Source organism: Carassius auratus, unplaced genomic scaffold, assembly GCF_003368295.1.
Source record: "Carassius auratus strain Wakin unplaced genomic scaffold, ASM336829v1 scaf_tig00216597, whole genome shotgun sequence".
NCBI lineage: Eukaryota > Metazoa > Chordata > Actinopteri > Cypriniformes > Cyprinidae > Carassius > Carassius auratus.
Window position 1 is genome coordinate 651,701 of NW_020528654.1, and position 13,996 is coordinate 665,696.

Consider the following 13,996-nt stretch of genomic DNA (forward strand, 5'->3'; position numbering starts at 1 on the left):
GCTTGTGAGTCAACATTATGCAAAAGCAGATAAGAAACTAATCCATAACCGTCTTCACTTGCATCAGAAAAGTGGTGTAATTGTGCTGTTCTTACCTCTCCGAAATCCATTGGTTTGAAGCATCTATCGATTTTGAAGCTTTCCAATTCACGCAATCCATCCAACCACTTGATCCATGCCTGAGCATTCGAAGCTGGAATAATTTCGTCCCAGCCTAATTTCTTCCTGCACAAATCTTGCAAGATCTTTTTTACATATAAAATGACAGTAGACAGGATTCCTAAAGGATCATAGACAGAACTCATGGTAGCCAGGATCCCTCTTTTGGTCAAAGGTCTTTGCTACAGCACGATCTTAAACTTGAAGGCATCAGATTGTATGCCCCATTGTACTCCCAGGACTCTTTCCACCGGAAGTAAATCTTGTTCCAAATCCAAGTCCTTCACATGTTTTGCTCTGAATTCCTCTGGGATTTTTGCCAGAACATTTCGATTATTACTCATCCATTTTGTCAACGAAAACCCTCCTTTTACACAAATAGCAACAAGTTTGTGATAAAGAAAAACAGCCTCTTCCTCCGAATTCACTGACAACAAACAGTCGTCCACATAAAAACAATGCAGGATTGCCTCGGTTACTTCCTTGCCGAAGTCTTTATTGTCTTCAGCACACTGTCTGAGGGCAAAGTTTGCACAACTGGGTGATGAAGTAGCACCAAAGAGATGCACAACCATACGATGTTCGACCATATTCCGCGTAAGGTCACCATTGGGCCACCAAATAAATCTTAACATGTCTGTATCACCTTTTGGTATCCTCACCTGGTGAAACATGGCTTCGATATCAGCTGTGATCACAACTCTTTCCTTCCTGAATCTGGAAATCACCCCGATCAAAGAACTGGTGAGATTCGGACCCTGTAACAATTGGCTATTTAAAGATATACCTCGAAATGTAGCACCACAATCAAAGACAACCCGAAGCTTTCCCTTTCTCGGATGATGGACACCGTGATGGGGTATGCACCATACCTTCCCATCGCCACGTCTTAAGTCCTCCGTTGGCACTCTCTCTGCGTAACCTTTAGAGATAATGTCTTTCATGACAGCGGAGTATTCAGATTGAAGTGAAACTTCCCTCTTCAACCTTTTCTTTAGGTTCAGAGCACGCTGTTCAGCAATTGTCCTGTTGCATCAAAGGCTGGAGAAAAGCATTTCAAAGCACAAGACCAAGAGTCTGGTGATGTTTATGGGTTGCAGACAGATATTAGCATTTCAGATTTTACATCTGCCTTAAATTCAACTGTTCCAATAGTTATGCTCACATCACATAGTGGGATGAACTAAAAATGCTGTCCTTTATATTTGGTAAAACATGTATGTGTCAAACGACCTAATAATACAAATGTGACATTCTGTAGTTTTGTTGCATATTCATCTTTTATTCATATTTGCAAATGTCTTGACTTCACAGCAGCAATTTTGTCTTTAATGTTTCAATACTTATGAAGGACACTGTAGCTATAGTTTTTAAATTGGGTTGAAACTACATAGAGCTGGCCTTAAAGGGGGGGTGAAATGTTTGTTTTCACTCAATATCCTGTTAATCTTGAGTACCTATAGAGTAGTACTGCATCCTTCATATCTCCAAAAAGTCTTTAGTTTTATTATATTTATAAGAGAAAGATAGTCTGTACCGTTTTTTCCCGGAAAAACACGAGCGGCTGGAGGCGTGACGTGTGGGCGGAGCTAAAGAATCACGAGCGCGATTAGGCTTTTGCCTTGAGAGCGTGTGGAGGCTGTGACATTACCGTGAGGAAAAAAACATCATTCAAAACAAACCATGGCTAACAGTCAGATTCAGCCGTATATTTATGATCCAGAATCAGATCCAGAAGCTGAAATTTAACAAGAGCAGCAGCAGCAATGACTACAGCAGGACGTCTCTATGTAGTATGTATTGAAACTGTATATATTTGCTTAGCGGTTTTGGAAAATGACTAAGTTCCACTTTATGTCGTCTTTTTTTTTTTTTAAGGTGTACATGTGGAAAGTGCAGTTTGATGACAACATCGCATGTTGTTTACTTGATGTGCTTACGCACTGATAGCTAAATTAACAACACAGAAATATTTGAAGCAGTTTTACTCACCGACTGCGGTTCCAACACACGATCGCGACCCTTTTTTCGTTGGGACTGCATTATCCTTAAGAAATAAACGATATGCGAATCCGGCGTCAAACTGGGCCTTGTTTGTTTGTATTTGTCCAGTATGGTGGCAATCTACACCACCTCTAGATCCTTGAGATCAGAAAATCAACATCTGCCTTATGCTACTAGTACAAAATATAAACATAGAGGTGACAGAGCTTTTTCTCGAACAGGCCCTAAACTGTGGATCAATCTATTTGATCTGCCAAATCCTTACCCATGTTCAAAGCTATGTTCAAATAACATCTTTTAAATACAAATGGGGAGCTTTTTTAAATGGGTTAATGTTTATGTGACGTGGGTGTGTATATTTTTGCTATCTTCTTGTGTTTCTTAGTTTGTGATTGAGAAGCACCTTGGGCAATGTGAGTTGTATTAGACTGTGCTATATAAACAAACAGACAAACAATGAAGGTACTAACTGATGTCCATTTAAACAGAAGCTAACCTTAAATGAATAGAATGCCCTCCATGAACTTGCTCTATGATGCTCATGACCACACTACAAAAGTTTTCCATGCCGGCCCCTTAAATCTGGCTTCCTGCACTCATTAAAAGCTGTGATTGTGATCTATTTTCATGTCTACTTAAAAAAGTGGCTGCAGCAAGATAACTGAGGTTATTTCACTCTGAATCACCCTCTTAGCAGATGTTAAAATCTGTAAAGTTTTTTTTTTTTTTTTTTTTTTGCATTAAGTATTATCTAGAAATATTAAATTACAATTATATTAAATTATCCATTACATTAAAAATATCCTAGTATCCATTAAATTACAACATAAAATCCAACTACATAAGCCTACTGAGAAAGATTTTACAAATTCCCTTGACTTTGAAATCCTAGACTCGCCAGGTGGTGCATGTAACGAGGAGTCAGAGGCGTTCGGATCCATGTGCAGAAACTTTATGGTCGTACAGGCAGAAATCAGGAAAGGCATCAGGTATGTTAGGGATATTCAGAATCATAAATGGTAACAAGGAGAGATCAGGGCAGCAGCAGAGAATCAATCAGTTTAAACAATCCAAGATCATACACAGGAAGAACAAACACTAGGAAAAACGCTCGGAAATGTCAGACAGGCTAAACAATACTTCGCAGAGCGTGATTGTGGTGCTTATATGTGTGTGTAAATGAGGTGCAGGTGTGGCAAGGAAATGGGCTAATGAATGAGCTGCAGGTGTGGCAAGGTGAGTGTGATGCAGTGGCTCATAGGAGATGTAGAGATGTAACGCTGCTGCCAGGATTCTGACTAGAACCAGAAAATCTGAGCATATCACACCAGTCCTCAGGTCCTTACACTGGCTTCCAGTTACACTTAGGATTGATTTTAAAGTACTTTTGCTCGTATATAAGTCACTAAATGACCTAGGACCGAAATATATTGCAGATATGTTCACTGAATATAAACCTAACAGAGCACTCAGATCATTAGGATCAAGTCAGTTAGAAATACCAAGGGTTCACACAAAACAAGGGGAGTCTGCCTTTAGTTACTATGCTGCCCGCAGTTGGAATCAGCTTCCAGAAGAGATCAGATGTGCTAAAACACTAGTCACATTTAAATCTAGACTTAAAACTTCTGTGGCATTTTTTGAATGAGCACTGTGCAATGTCTGAACTGATTGCACTATATTTTCACTGTTTTATGTTTTATTATTGTTTTATTATTATTATTTTTATGTAAAATCATTTTCTAACTGTTTTTAAATATTTTAATCATTTTAAAAGTTTTAAAATTACTTGTTTTATTTTTGTTATTATTTTTCTTCATGATTATTTTACTTTCTTTTATGTAAAGCACTTTGAATTACCATTGTGTATGAAATGTGCTATATAAATAAACTTGCCTCGCCTTGCCTAGTTCGGGTGTGCTAGTGTCTAAGTGATGATATGGTGACATCTGGTGGTTGATGGGTGGAATGGTCTTAAGTGGAGTGCCCTCTACTGAAGTTCATGGGCACTCCAGCTAATGATCATGACAGTGCATACATATTTTGCATACACATTAAATTAGAATAATGATATGACATTGTTGTGACAATTTCACAGCAGAATGACCTTTCTGCACAAATTATGTGATACAATAAACCCAACCACTGACATTCTTTTTTTTTCTACATTCCTGTTGGTATTATGACATTAGGATAAGCTTTAACAAATGGACACTCATGAACACTCATTGCTTTTTACTCTCATAGTCAGATTTTTGAATAACAGTACAGCTGCTTTATGCACCGGTTTAACTAGAGGCTTTCGCATGCTCAGCAGCAATATGACTTCTTGAATTTCTCCCCACGTGGAATCAGGAAGATACTACACCAAATGGCTTAGTTTTATTAAATATATGTATTAAATATTATTTTATATCTCTCACAGGGTGATGCTGGGTCATCTGCTGCTGGAATCAAGGTAAGACAGGACCTCAGAAATATTTTCGTCTCTAAGTCTGTGTTTTTAATAAATCCTCCTATAATCATTCTTATTATTACAGGGTGAGCCTGGCGAGCCAGGGCACGGAGGACAAAAGGTAAAAGTGCAGAGGTCATATTGTACTGCTAGCCAGAATATACACTTATGAAAGATATTGTTTGGAACAGTGTGTCTTAATGACAGCTGATTCATTAATTGAGAACACTTTTTTTTTATTATGATGTCATTAATGATTAACAAAAGAGCATTATAATGTATTAACATTTTTTGCACCTTATGGCTGTAAAAGGCAAATCGTACCAAAATTTGCTTGCTGCTTATAAGCATATGAATTTTAGGCACCAGCCTGACAAAAAAAGAAAGTGTTTTTAGCATGGACAATTTTATAGCCAATTCTTAGATGAACTGAGAACACACTTCTCAACCTGATAAAAAGCATAAATCTACACCATGGTATTACAGTTTGTCTACTTTGCATTTTTTCTTAATGTGTGTTTGCATCACACTTTATTAATACTTGTTCTGTCCAGTAAAACACTTTTAGGCTTCACTGATTCTGTCCCAAATTCAGTATGAGACCCAAGAGAACAGTTTGAGTTCTATTCTAAAGGCCCATTAACACCAAGCACGATAACTATACAGATAATGAGAAAGATACAGCTCTAAAAATTGTTCTCATTATTAAAGAATAGCAGATTCCACACCACAACAATAAAGATAAAGGCACAGAAAAACAATATAGTTGGAATCACTTCCAGATTTTTTTTTTTCTATTTGACAAATGATACAAACATTGACAGCCAATCACAATCCATCCTGCCATAATGAGGTCGAGAATTTAAAGCGCTAGACGCACGTGTGCTTAGAATAAACAAATTATATCATTCACTGATGTGGCCCCATATATTGTTATCTTTATAGTTATCTTTATAGTCATGGGTCGTGTCCCGGGTTACTTTTGAGGTCTGGTACAAGAAAAATACATAAGCTATAAGTCTCACATGTATGCACGTTTAATAATGAAAAGATCACAATCTCAATTCAAACACATGTGATCTTATTCCTAAATAATGGTAAGTCTGCTATGTCTTTTAAACCTTTGATAACATCTGAATTTTTAAATCAGCTTTTGTCTAGCTGCTGATCCAGAGAGGGCAGGGTTCAGCATGTAAACTTTAAATTTTGTGTTTTGCAAAATGTTCTGCTTAAGCTGTTGTGGTGTCCATTCACATTGTTTCCAGATTATTGTGTAGAGTGATCTGAGCACTTTATTTATTAAGCTTCTCAAAGTGCCAGTTTAGTCTTAAGGGCTGAGAATTCATTAAACTTACTCCAACTTTCAAACTTAAGGGGGGGGGGGGTGAAATGATATTTCATGCATACTGAGTTTTTTACACTGTTAAAGAGTTGAATTCCCATGCTAAACATGGACAAAGTTTCAAAAATTAAGTTGTACATTTGAAGGAGTACTTTTGTTCCAAAAATACCTCTTCCGGTTTGTCACAAGTTTCTGAAAGTTTTTTTCGAGTATGGGTCTGTGTGACCTTAGATGGAGCGGAATTTCCTTATATGGGTCCTAAGGGCACTTCTCCCGGAAGAGCGCGCGCTCCCGTATAGCAGAGCAGAGGAGGAGAGACATTCACTGATCAGAGCAAGAGAGCGAAATGTCACAAAAGAAGTGTGTTTTTGGTTGCCAGGGCAAGACAACCCTGCACAGATTACCAAAAAAAAAAAACAGCATTAAGGGACCAGTGGGTGGAGTTTATTTTAACAGAGCATCAACGGAGTTGTGCAAATGTTTTTGTTTGTTCCCTGCATTTCGAAGATGCTTGTTTTACAAACAAGGCCCAGTTTGACGCCGGATTTGCATATAGTTTATTTCTTAAGGATAATGCAGTCCCAACGAAAAAGGGTCACGATCGTGTGTTGAAACTGCAGGCGGTGAGTAAAACTGCTTCAAATATCTCTGTGTTGTTAACTTAGCTATCGGCGCGTATGCACATCAAGTAAACAACATGCGATGTTGTCATCAAACTGCACTTTCCACATGTACAGCTTTAAAAAAAAAAAAAAGACGACATAAATTGGAACTTTTTCCAAAACCGCTAAGCAAATATATACAGTTTCAATACATACCACATAGACGTCGTTGCTGCTGCTGCTCTTGTTAAATTTCAGCTTCTGGATCTGATTCTGGATCATAAATATAGACGGTTTCATCGGGTGCACGCGCCTGGACCTAACTTCCGGTCTCTTGGCTGCAGTGCCTTGCCTTCTACAAACGCAGTTAAAGTTAGACTGATGAGTGATAGAGGTGATGAGTAGACTGAAGTTGGGCTCAGGTGGTTGTGCTGCAGGGTGTGTTTCCCATACATTTATTTTATTTTTGGAGACTCGACACAATTAAATCAAACAATAAAACTGATCGATTTTCAAAAAGGCTTCGTTGAATAAACATGAGTAACGTTACGTACTGCACTTTTATTAATAATAATTCCTTACATTTATATGTTTAAATATCAAAGCGAGGCACAGGTGTTTTTATATCACTGTATTTCTGAAAGAAGACTTGCATGTTATATGCCTGATAAACCAGCGTGTGAGCATAGCTCTGCTGATCCATGCAGCAAACATATTTAGTTTGTTATCAAAAAATATCTACTCTAGAGGGACTTGACTGTTGTTATTTATTCTATTTGGAAGTCTACCGGAAGTTAAGTTAGGTCCACAATACGGGCACGCGCAGTGACGTTTGTTTATATTGTTGCCGTTGAAACCGTCTATACGGCTGAATCTGACTGTTAGCCATGGTTTGTTTTGGATGATGTTTTTTTCCTCATGGTAATGTCACAGCTTCCAAACGCTCTGAAAGCAAAAGCCTACTCGTGCTCGTGATTCTTTAGCTCCGCCCACACGTCACGCCTCCAGGCGCTCGTGTTTTTCCGGGAAAAATCGGTACAGACTATCTTTCTCTTATAAATATAATAAAACTAAAGACTTTTTGGAGTTATGGAGGATGCAGTATTACTCTATAGGAACTCAAGATTAACAGGATATTGAGTAAAACGAGCATTTTTCGAGTTATCAAATTTCTCGAAGCTAAGAGAAGACTATACCGCCCGCAAATGTCAGAATTATAGAGTTTGAACTTTGACCTATTAATCATGTCCAGATGTGCCCTTTGCCATAATAATTATGTCCATATGTGGAACCCAGTCAGTGTGAAATTCATCCCTCATCCTTTGATCTCTGAGGGATGACACGTGTTGTTTGTTCAGTGACCAAGTGATGAATGAGCTCCCTGAAGAATGTGTTTGTAGATTTTATGGATCGCTCCCATATTCTGACTCTGGACGCGTCTGTTTCGTTCCAGACCACAGTATCAGGTTGCAGTCTATAATGCTCGCTCTATCTCTCTCTCTCTCTCTCTCTCTCTCTCTCTGGGCTGAGTGCGCCACGTTGCGGAGAGCATTGTTTGTTTGCCCCTTTTACTTTTTCTTTACTTTACCTACCTAATTATTTTGTCTTTTCCTTTGTTAATAATTTCTGGATAAGGAAGAGTGTTTTTGTCGCATACTCGCGGCTCAACGTTGCACTAACGTGCTAATGCTTGCTACTCGGTCACGCTGTAATGGGTGCAGGTGTGTACCGGAACCCGCGGTGTCCATAGAAGATATGCTCCTAGTCTTTGGTTTTGAGAACATCGTTTCGGCTTCAAGGATGAACAAAGCCGTAGTCTTATTTTTAATATCAGAGGCACTGGTCAATGATTTGACTGTGAGCAGCGTGTGGGTGAAAGAAACATATGTTCCGGTAACCCCGCTTTCTGCACCATTAACTTAAGTCACTATTTCTGATGTCCTACCGTTTATATGTAATGAGGCCATTTTAAAAGAAGATTGCATGTCCTGTTAAAGCAGTTCCTTTGCGATGTAAAAATGCTGTGCTAAACCACGTCCTTTCCCTTGCCAGTACTGATAGTATGCAATGTTTTGATTGGTGTGACATGGGCCATAAACCCTTCACATGCACGCATAAGGATGAACAATGCCATCTACATCCCTTGAGGATACATTTAAATTTTTTCATTTAGCAGACGCTTTTATCCAAGGCGACTTACAAATGAGGACAATGGAAGGAATCAAAAACAACAAAAAGCAATGAAATATAAGTGCTATAACAAGTCTCAGTTAGGTTAACATGGTACACGTAGCAAGGTCTTTTAAATAATATAATAAATAAAAACAAAACAGATAGAATAAAAAAAGAATAGAGCAAACTAGTTTTAGAGGTCTTCACACACACACACACACACACACACACACACACACACACACACACACACACACAATTGCATAATAAATGAAAAGAAAATAGAATACAAAAGTTTAGAAAGGTAGTTAAGAATTTAATTTATAGAATTTTATTATTTTTTAAGAATACAATTAGAATAGAGAGTGTTAAAGTTAGAGGGGTCAAATAAATATGGAACAGATGGGTTTTAAGCCGATTGTTGAAGATGGCTAAGGACTCAGCTGCTCGGATTGAGTTGGGGATGTCATTCCACCAGGAGGGAACATTTAATTTAAAACTCTTTAAAAGTCACCTTGTGCTTCTTTGGGATGGCACAATCAAGCGACGTTCACTTGCAGAACGCAAGCTTCTAGAGGGCACATAAGTCTGAAGTAACAAATTTAGGTAAATAGGTGCAGAACCAGTGGTAGTTTTGTAGGCAATCATCAATGCCTTGAATTTTATGCGAGCTGCTATTGGAAGCCAGAGCAAATTGATAAACAGAGGTGTGACGTGTATTATATACTATAAAATATATACTATAATATAGTGGATACAAGTCATAGAGAGGCACAGAGGCCAAAGCAGCAGACTGAAAGAGCTACTTATGATGTGAATGAGCGGCAGGAGGTGAGTGATACTACTGATACTCCTGGTAGTGTTGGGGTGTTGGGGAAGCTGAATGTAGTAGGCATGTAGAGGATAGTGCATGGTATAATAGCTACAAACAGACACAGAGCACAACTCGATCCACTAGTAGGGGAAGAGTGTTCTTTTTTGTGGGCTACAAGAAACAATTTTTCATTTGTTTCTTAATTGTTCGGGACTCCAACGGCTGTTTTATCTATTTGAAGAGTACTGTCAGTCTTTGGGGGAAGTTTTTCCACCTATGTGTTTTATCTATTGTCCCAAGTACTAAAGGAGCAGTATGCTAGTTCACGTTTTAATAATTTTTTTGTTTGGCCAGGCAAAAATGGTAATTTGGGTGTCTTGCAAAAGGAAATTACTTGGCACAGGATCAACTGATGTTATCTCGGTTTTTAGGGTATTACTGAAATCTCGTATCAATATAGAGTATGTCTATATCAAGCTTGTTGATGAGTTGGAAATTTTCAGTCTCAAATGTTGCATAAATCAGTGTTGTTTACAAACTAATGTTTAAAGTGATGAATGTTTTTAAACCTTTTCTTAAGAGGTGAGCATATTTATGAAATCTTTTTGTTTTGTTTTCCTTTTTTGTTTTCTTTTTTCTAAACTTACACTCTTTTTCAACTGCTGTGTTCTGATTTGATTTTGATGTTTTGTCTAATACGGTTTATAAATAAAGAGATTATAAAGTCAAGTCTCTCTCTCTCTCTCTCTCTCTCTCTCTCTCCCTCTCTCTCTCTGGTGCATGCTGGGAATTGGGAAGGGACTGCATGGGAGGGTGATCTAAGTGAGAGGAAATTTTCTAAAACTTTCACCATTTCTTGCTTTTCATTCTGTCTTATTCAATTATTTAAACTGAAAAAGAAAAAAGTTATAAAAAAAAGGTTGTTTTCAGTGAGAGTTGTGGCGTGTTGGAGGTAGGGATGGCATCTCACACTCACACAAGTTTGCAGGCATCAGGCCTGTCGCTCCGGCACGGGATCAGGTGTGTGACTCAGGCAGGTGCGCCAGAAGATGTGTTACTGGACATGGCAGAACGCGTGGGCCATGAGAATATTGTTTCAGCGTCTAGGATGAACAAGCCAAAGTGATATTTTTGAAAGAAGAAAATCTGGTTCATGTTTTGATCGAGAGTGGGATTTCGGTAAGTGGCTCAGTTGTTCCTGTTCAACCTTAAGTTTCAATCACGATGAAGGTGACGGTTTTAAATGTTCCAACTTTTATTCTGGATGCCGATATTGAGAAAAATGAAGTGCAACAGAGTAATGTACCAAATGAAGAAGCAGTGAATAATGATCAGAATGATAGTAAAAAAAAGATAGTATCTTTGATTAAGAAGGTGCAAACAGAAATGGTTGATGAGGAAATGGATGATGAGGAAATGAATGATGATGATGATGATGATGATGATGATGATGATGATAATGATGATAATGATGATGATGATGACGATGATGATGATAATGGTGGTGGGTTTTCTGATTTTTCAGACATGTCAGATATTTCGCAAGAAAAGCTGTGAGCAGGTTTATTCACTAGATGAAATAAATTCTTGGATGAAACCCCTAAAAAACTTAAATTCAGATAATTGAATCAATGGTTTATACGTCACTCAGGATTACTTTACTATACTCTTTATTTCTTTCCATCTCTCTTTTCTGTCTCTTTACATTTTCTATGGAGATGATAAGGGTAGCCTCTTTAAATATTAATGGAGGGACAGACAAGAGCAAGAGAGCTTTAGTGGCTGAATTAATTAAAATTAAGGATGTAAATGTTTATTTTTTTTTTCAAGAAACACATACAGATTGTAAAAATGAGGTAGAGTGGTGTAGATGGTGGGAGGGGGAGAACATCTTCAGTCACGGGTCAAATATGAGTGCTGGAGTATTTTTATTTTATTTTTTTTAAGAATTTGTACTTTAAAAATCTGTTAACTGAAGAAATAGAAAAGTGTAGAGTTTTAATGGTTGCTGTAGAAATAAATAATTTTAATTTATGCTCCAAACAATGGATCAGATCATGTGGAATTGTTTAGGAAGTTGCAGAGTGCATTAAGAAAATGTGATAATGAATCTTGCATAGTAATGGGTGGGACTTGGAACTGCACCACAAATTTTCTTTTAGACAAGAATAGAGAAGAGCCTCATCCACTCTCTAGTATTGCTCTTCTGAATATTATTAAAGAGTTTGAGTTGATGGATGTGTGGAGGAATATGAATAAGAGAATTAGACACTATACAGTATTGTTCAAAATAATAGCAGTACAATGTGACTAACCAGAATAATCAAGGTTTTTAGTATATTTTTTTATTGCTACGTGGCAAACAAGTTACCAGTAGGTTCAGTAGATTGTCAGAAAACAAACAAGACCCAGCATTCATGATATGCACGCTCTTAAGGCTGTGCAATTGGGCAATTAGTTGAATTAGTTGAAAGGGGTGTGTTCAAAAAAATAGCAGTGTCTACCTTTGACTGTACAAACTCAAAACTATTTTGTACAAACATTTTTTTTGTCTGGGATTTAGCAATCCTGTGAATCACTAAACTAATATTTAGTTGTATGACCACAGTTTTTTAAAACTGCTTGACATCTGTGTGGCATGGAGTCAACCAACTTGTGGCACCTCTCAGCTGTTATTCCACTCCATGATTCTTTAACAACATTCCACAATTCATTCACATTTCTTGGTTTTGCTTCAGAAACAGCATTTTTGATATCACCCCACAAGTTCTCAATTGGATTAAGGTCTGGAGATTGGGCTGGCCACTCCATAACATTAATTTTGTTGGTTTGGAACCAAGACTTTGCCCGTTTACTAGTGTGTTTTGGGTCATTGTCTTGTTGAAACAACCATTTCAAGGGCATGTCCTCTTCAGCATAGGGCAACATGACCTCTTCAAGTATTTTAACATATGCAAACTGATCCATGATCCCTGGTATGCAATAAATAGGCCCAACACCATATAGGAGAAACATGCCCATATCATGATGCTTGCACCTCCATGCTTCACTGTCTTCACTGTGTACTGTGGCTTGAATTCAGAGTTTGGGGGTCGTCTCACAAACTGCCTGTGGCCCTTGGACCCAAAAAGAACAATTTTACTCTCATCAGTCCACAAAATGTTCCTCCATTTCCCTTTAGGCCAGTTGATGTGTTCTTTGGCAAATTGTAACCTCTTCTGCACATGCCTTTTTTTTAACAGAGGGACTTTGCGGGGGATTCTTGAAAATAGATTAGCTTCACACAGACGTCTTCTAACTGTCACAGTACTTACAGGTAACTCCAGACTGTCTTTGATCATCCTGGAGGTGATCATTGGCTGAGCCTTTGCCATTCTGGTTATTCTTCTATCCATTTTGATGGTTGTCTTCCGTTTTCTTCCACGTCTCTCTGGTTTTGCTCTCCATTTTAAGGCATTGGAGATCATTTTAGCTGAACAGCCTATCATTTTTTGCACCTCTTTATAGGTTTTCCCCTCTCTAATCAACTTTTTAATCAAAGTACGCTGTTCTTCTGAACAATGTCTTGAACGCCCCATTTTCCTCAGCTTTCAAATGCATGTTCAACAAGTGTTGGCTTCATCCTTAAATAGGGGCCACCTGATTCACACCTGTTTCTTCACAAAATTGATGACCTCAGTGATTGGATGCCACACTGCTATTTTTTTGAACACACCCCTTTCAACTAATTCAACTAATTGCCCAATTGCACAGCCTTAAGAGCGTGCATATCATGAATGCTCGGTCTCATTTGTTTTCTGAGAATCTACTGAACCTACTGGTAACTTGTTTGCCACGTAGCAATAAAAAAATATACGAAAAACCTTGATTATTCTGGTTAGTCACATTGTACTGCTATTATTTTGAACAATACTGTACATGGGTTAAAATACTAGACTCTAATGTAACTGGAGCAAGATTAGATGGAATATATATAAGTGAAACAAGTATGAATAGAGTATGTAATGCTAATATTTTCCCTAACGGTTTTTCAGATCATCATATTGCAACCATAGATTCCAACATTACTACTTTAGAACGGCCCAGGTTTTATTGTCATTTTAATACAAAATTGCTGCAGGACAGATCTTTTTGTGAAGAATTTGGTGATTTTTGGAAATTGTGGAAGTTGAATAAAGGTAATTTTGAAAAAATGACACAATAGTGGGAGGTGGGGAAAACACAGATAGAAGTTTTTTGTCACATTTTTTCCTACAATACTATTGTGTGTGTTAAAAAGAAAATTGAGCAGTTGGAGAAATATAGTTATATATATATATATATATATATATATATATATATATATATATATATATATATATATATATATATATAATTAATGTATATAAAACTATATATATATATATATATATATATATATATATATATATATATATATAATTTTTATA

The 13,996-nt window shown here is 37.4% G+C and overlaps 1 protein-coding gene across 23 annotated transcripts in view; it reads left to right on the forward strand.

Moving 5' to 3' along the window:
* The window catches only part of LOC113098631 (collagen alpha-1(XXV) chain-like), a 564,810-nt gene that overhangs the window by 481,774 nt on the left and 69,040 nt on the right, over positions 1-13,996 (forward strand). For 22 of the 23 annotated variants that reach the window (XM_026263668.1, XM_026263676.1, XM_026263678.1 and 19 more), the window contains 2 exons: positions 4,589-4,621; positions 4,704-4,739. In XM_026263668.1, the coding sequence (XP_026119453.1) occupies positions 4,589-4,621; positions 4,704-4,739 (69 nt within the window). Of the gene's footprint in view, positions 1-4,588; positions 4,622-4,703; positions 4,740-13,996 lie in introns of those variants that run through there. The other variant, XR_003289116.1, reaches the window with a different exon arrangement.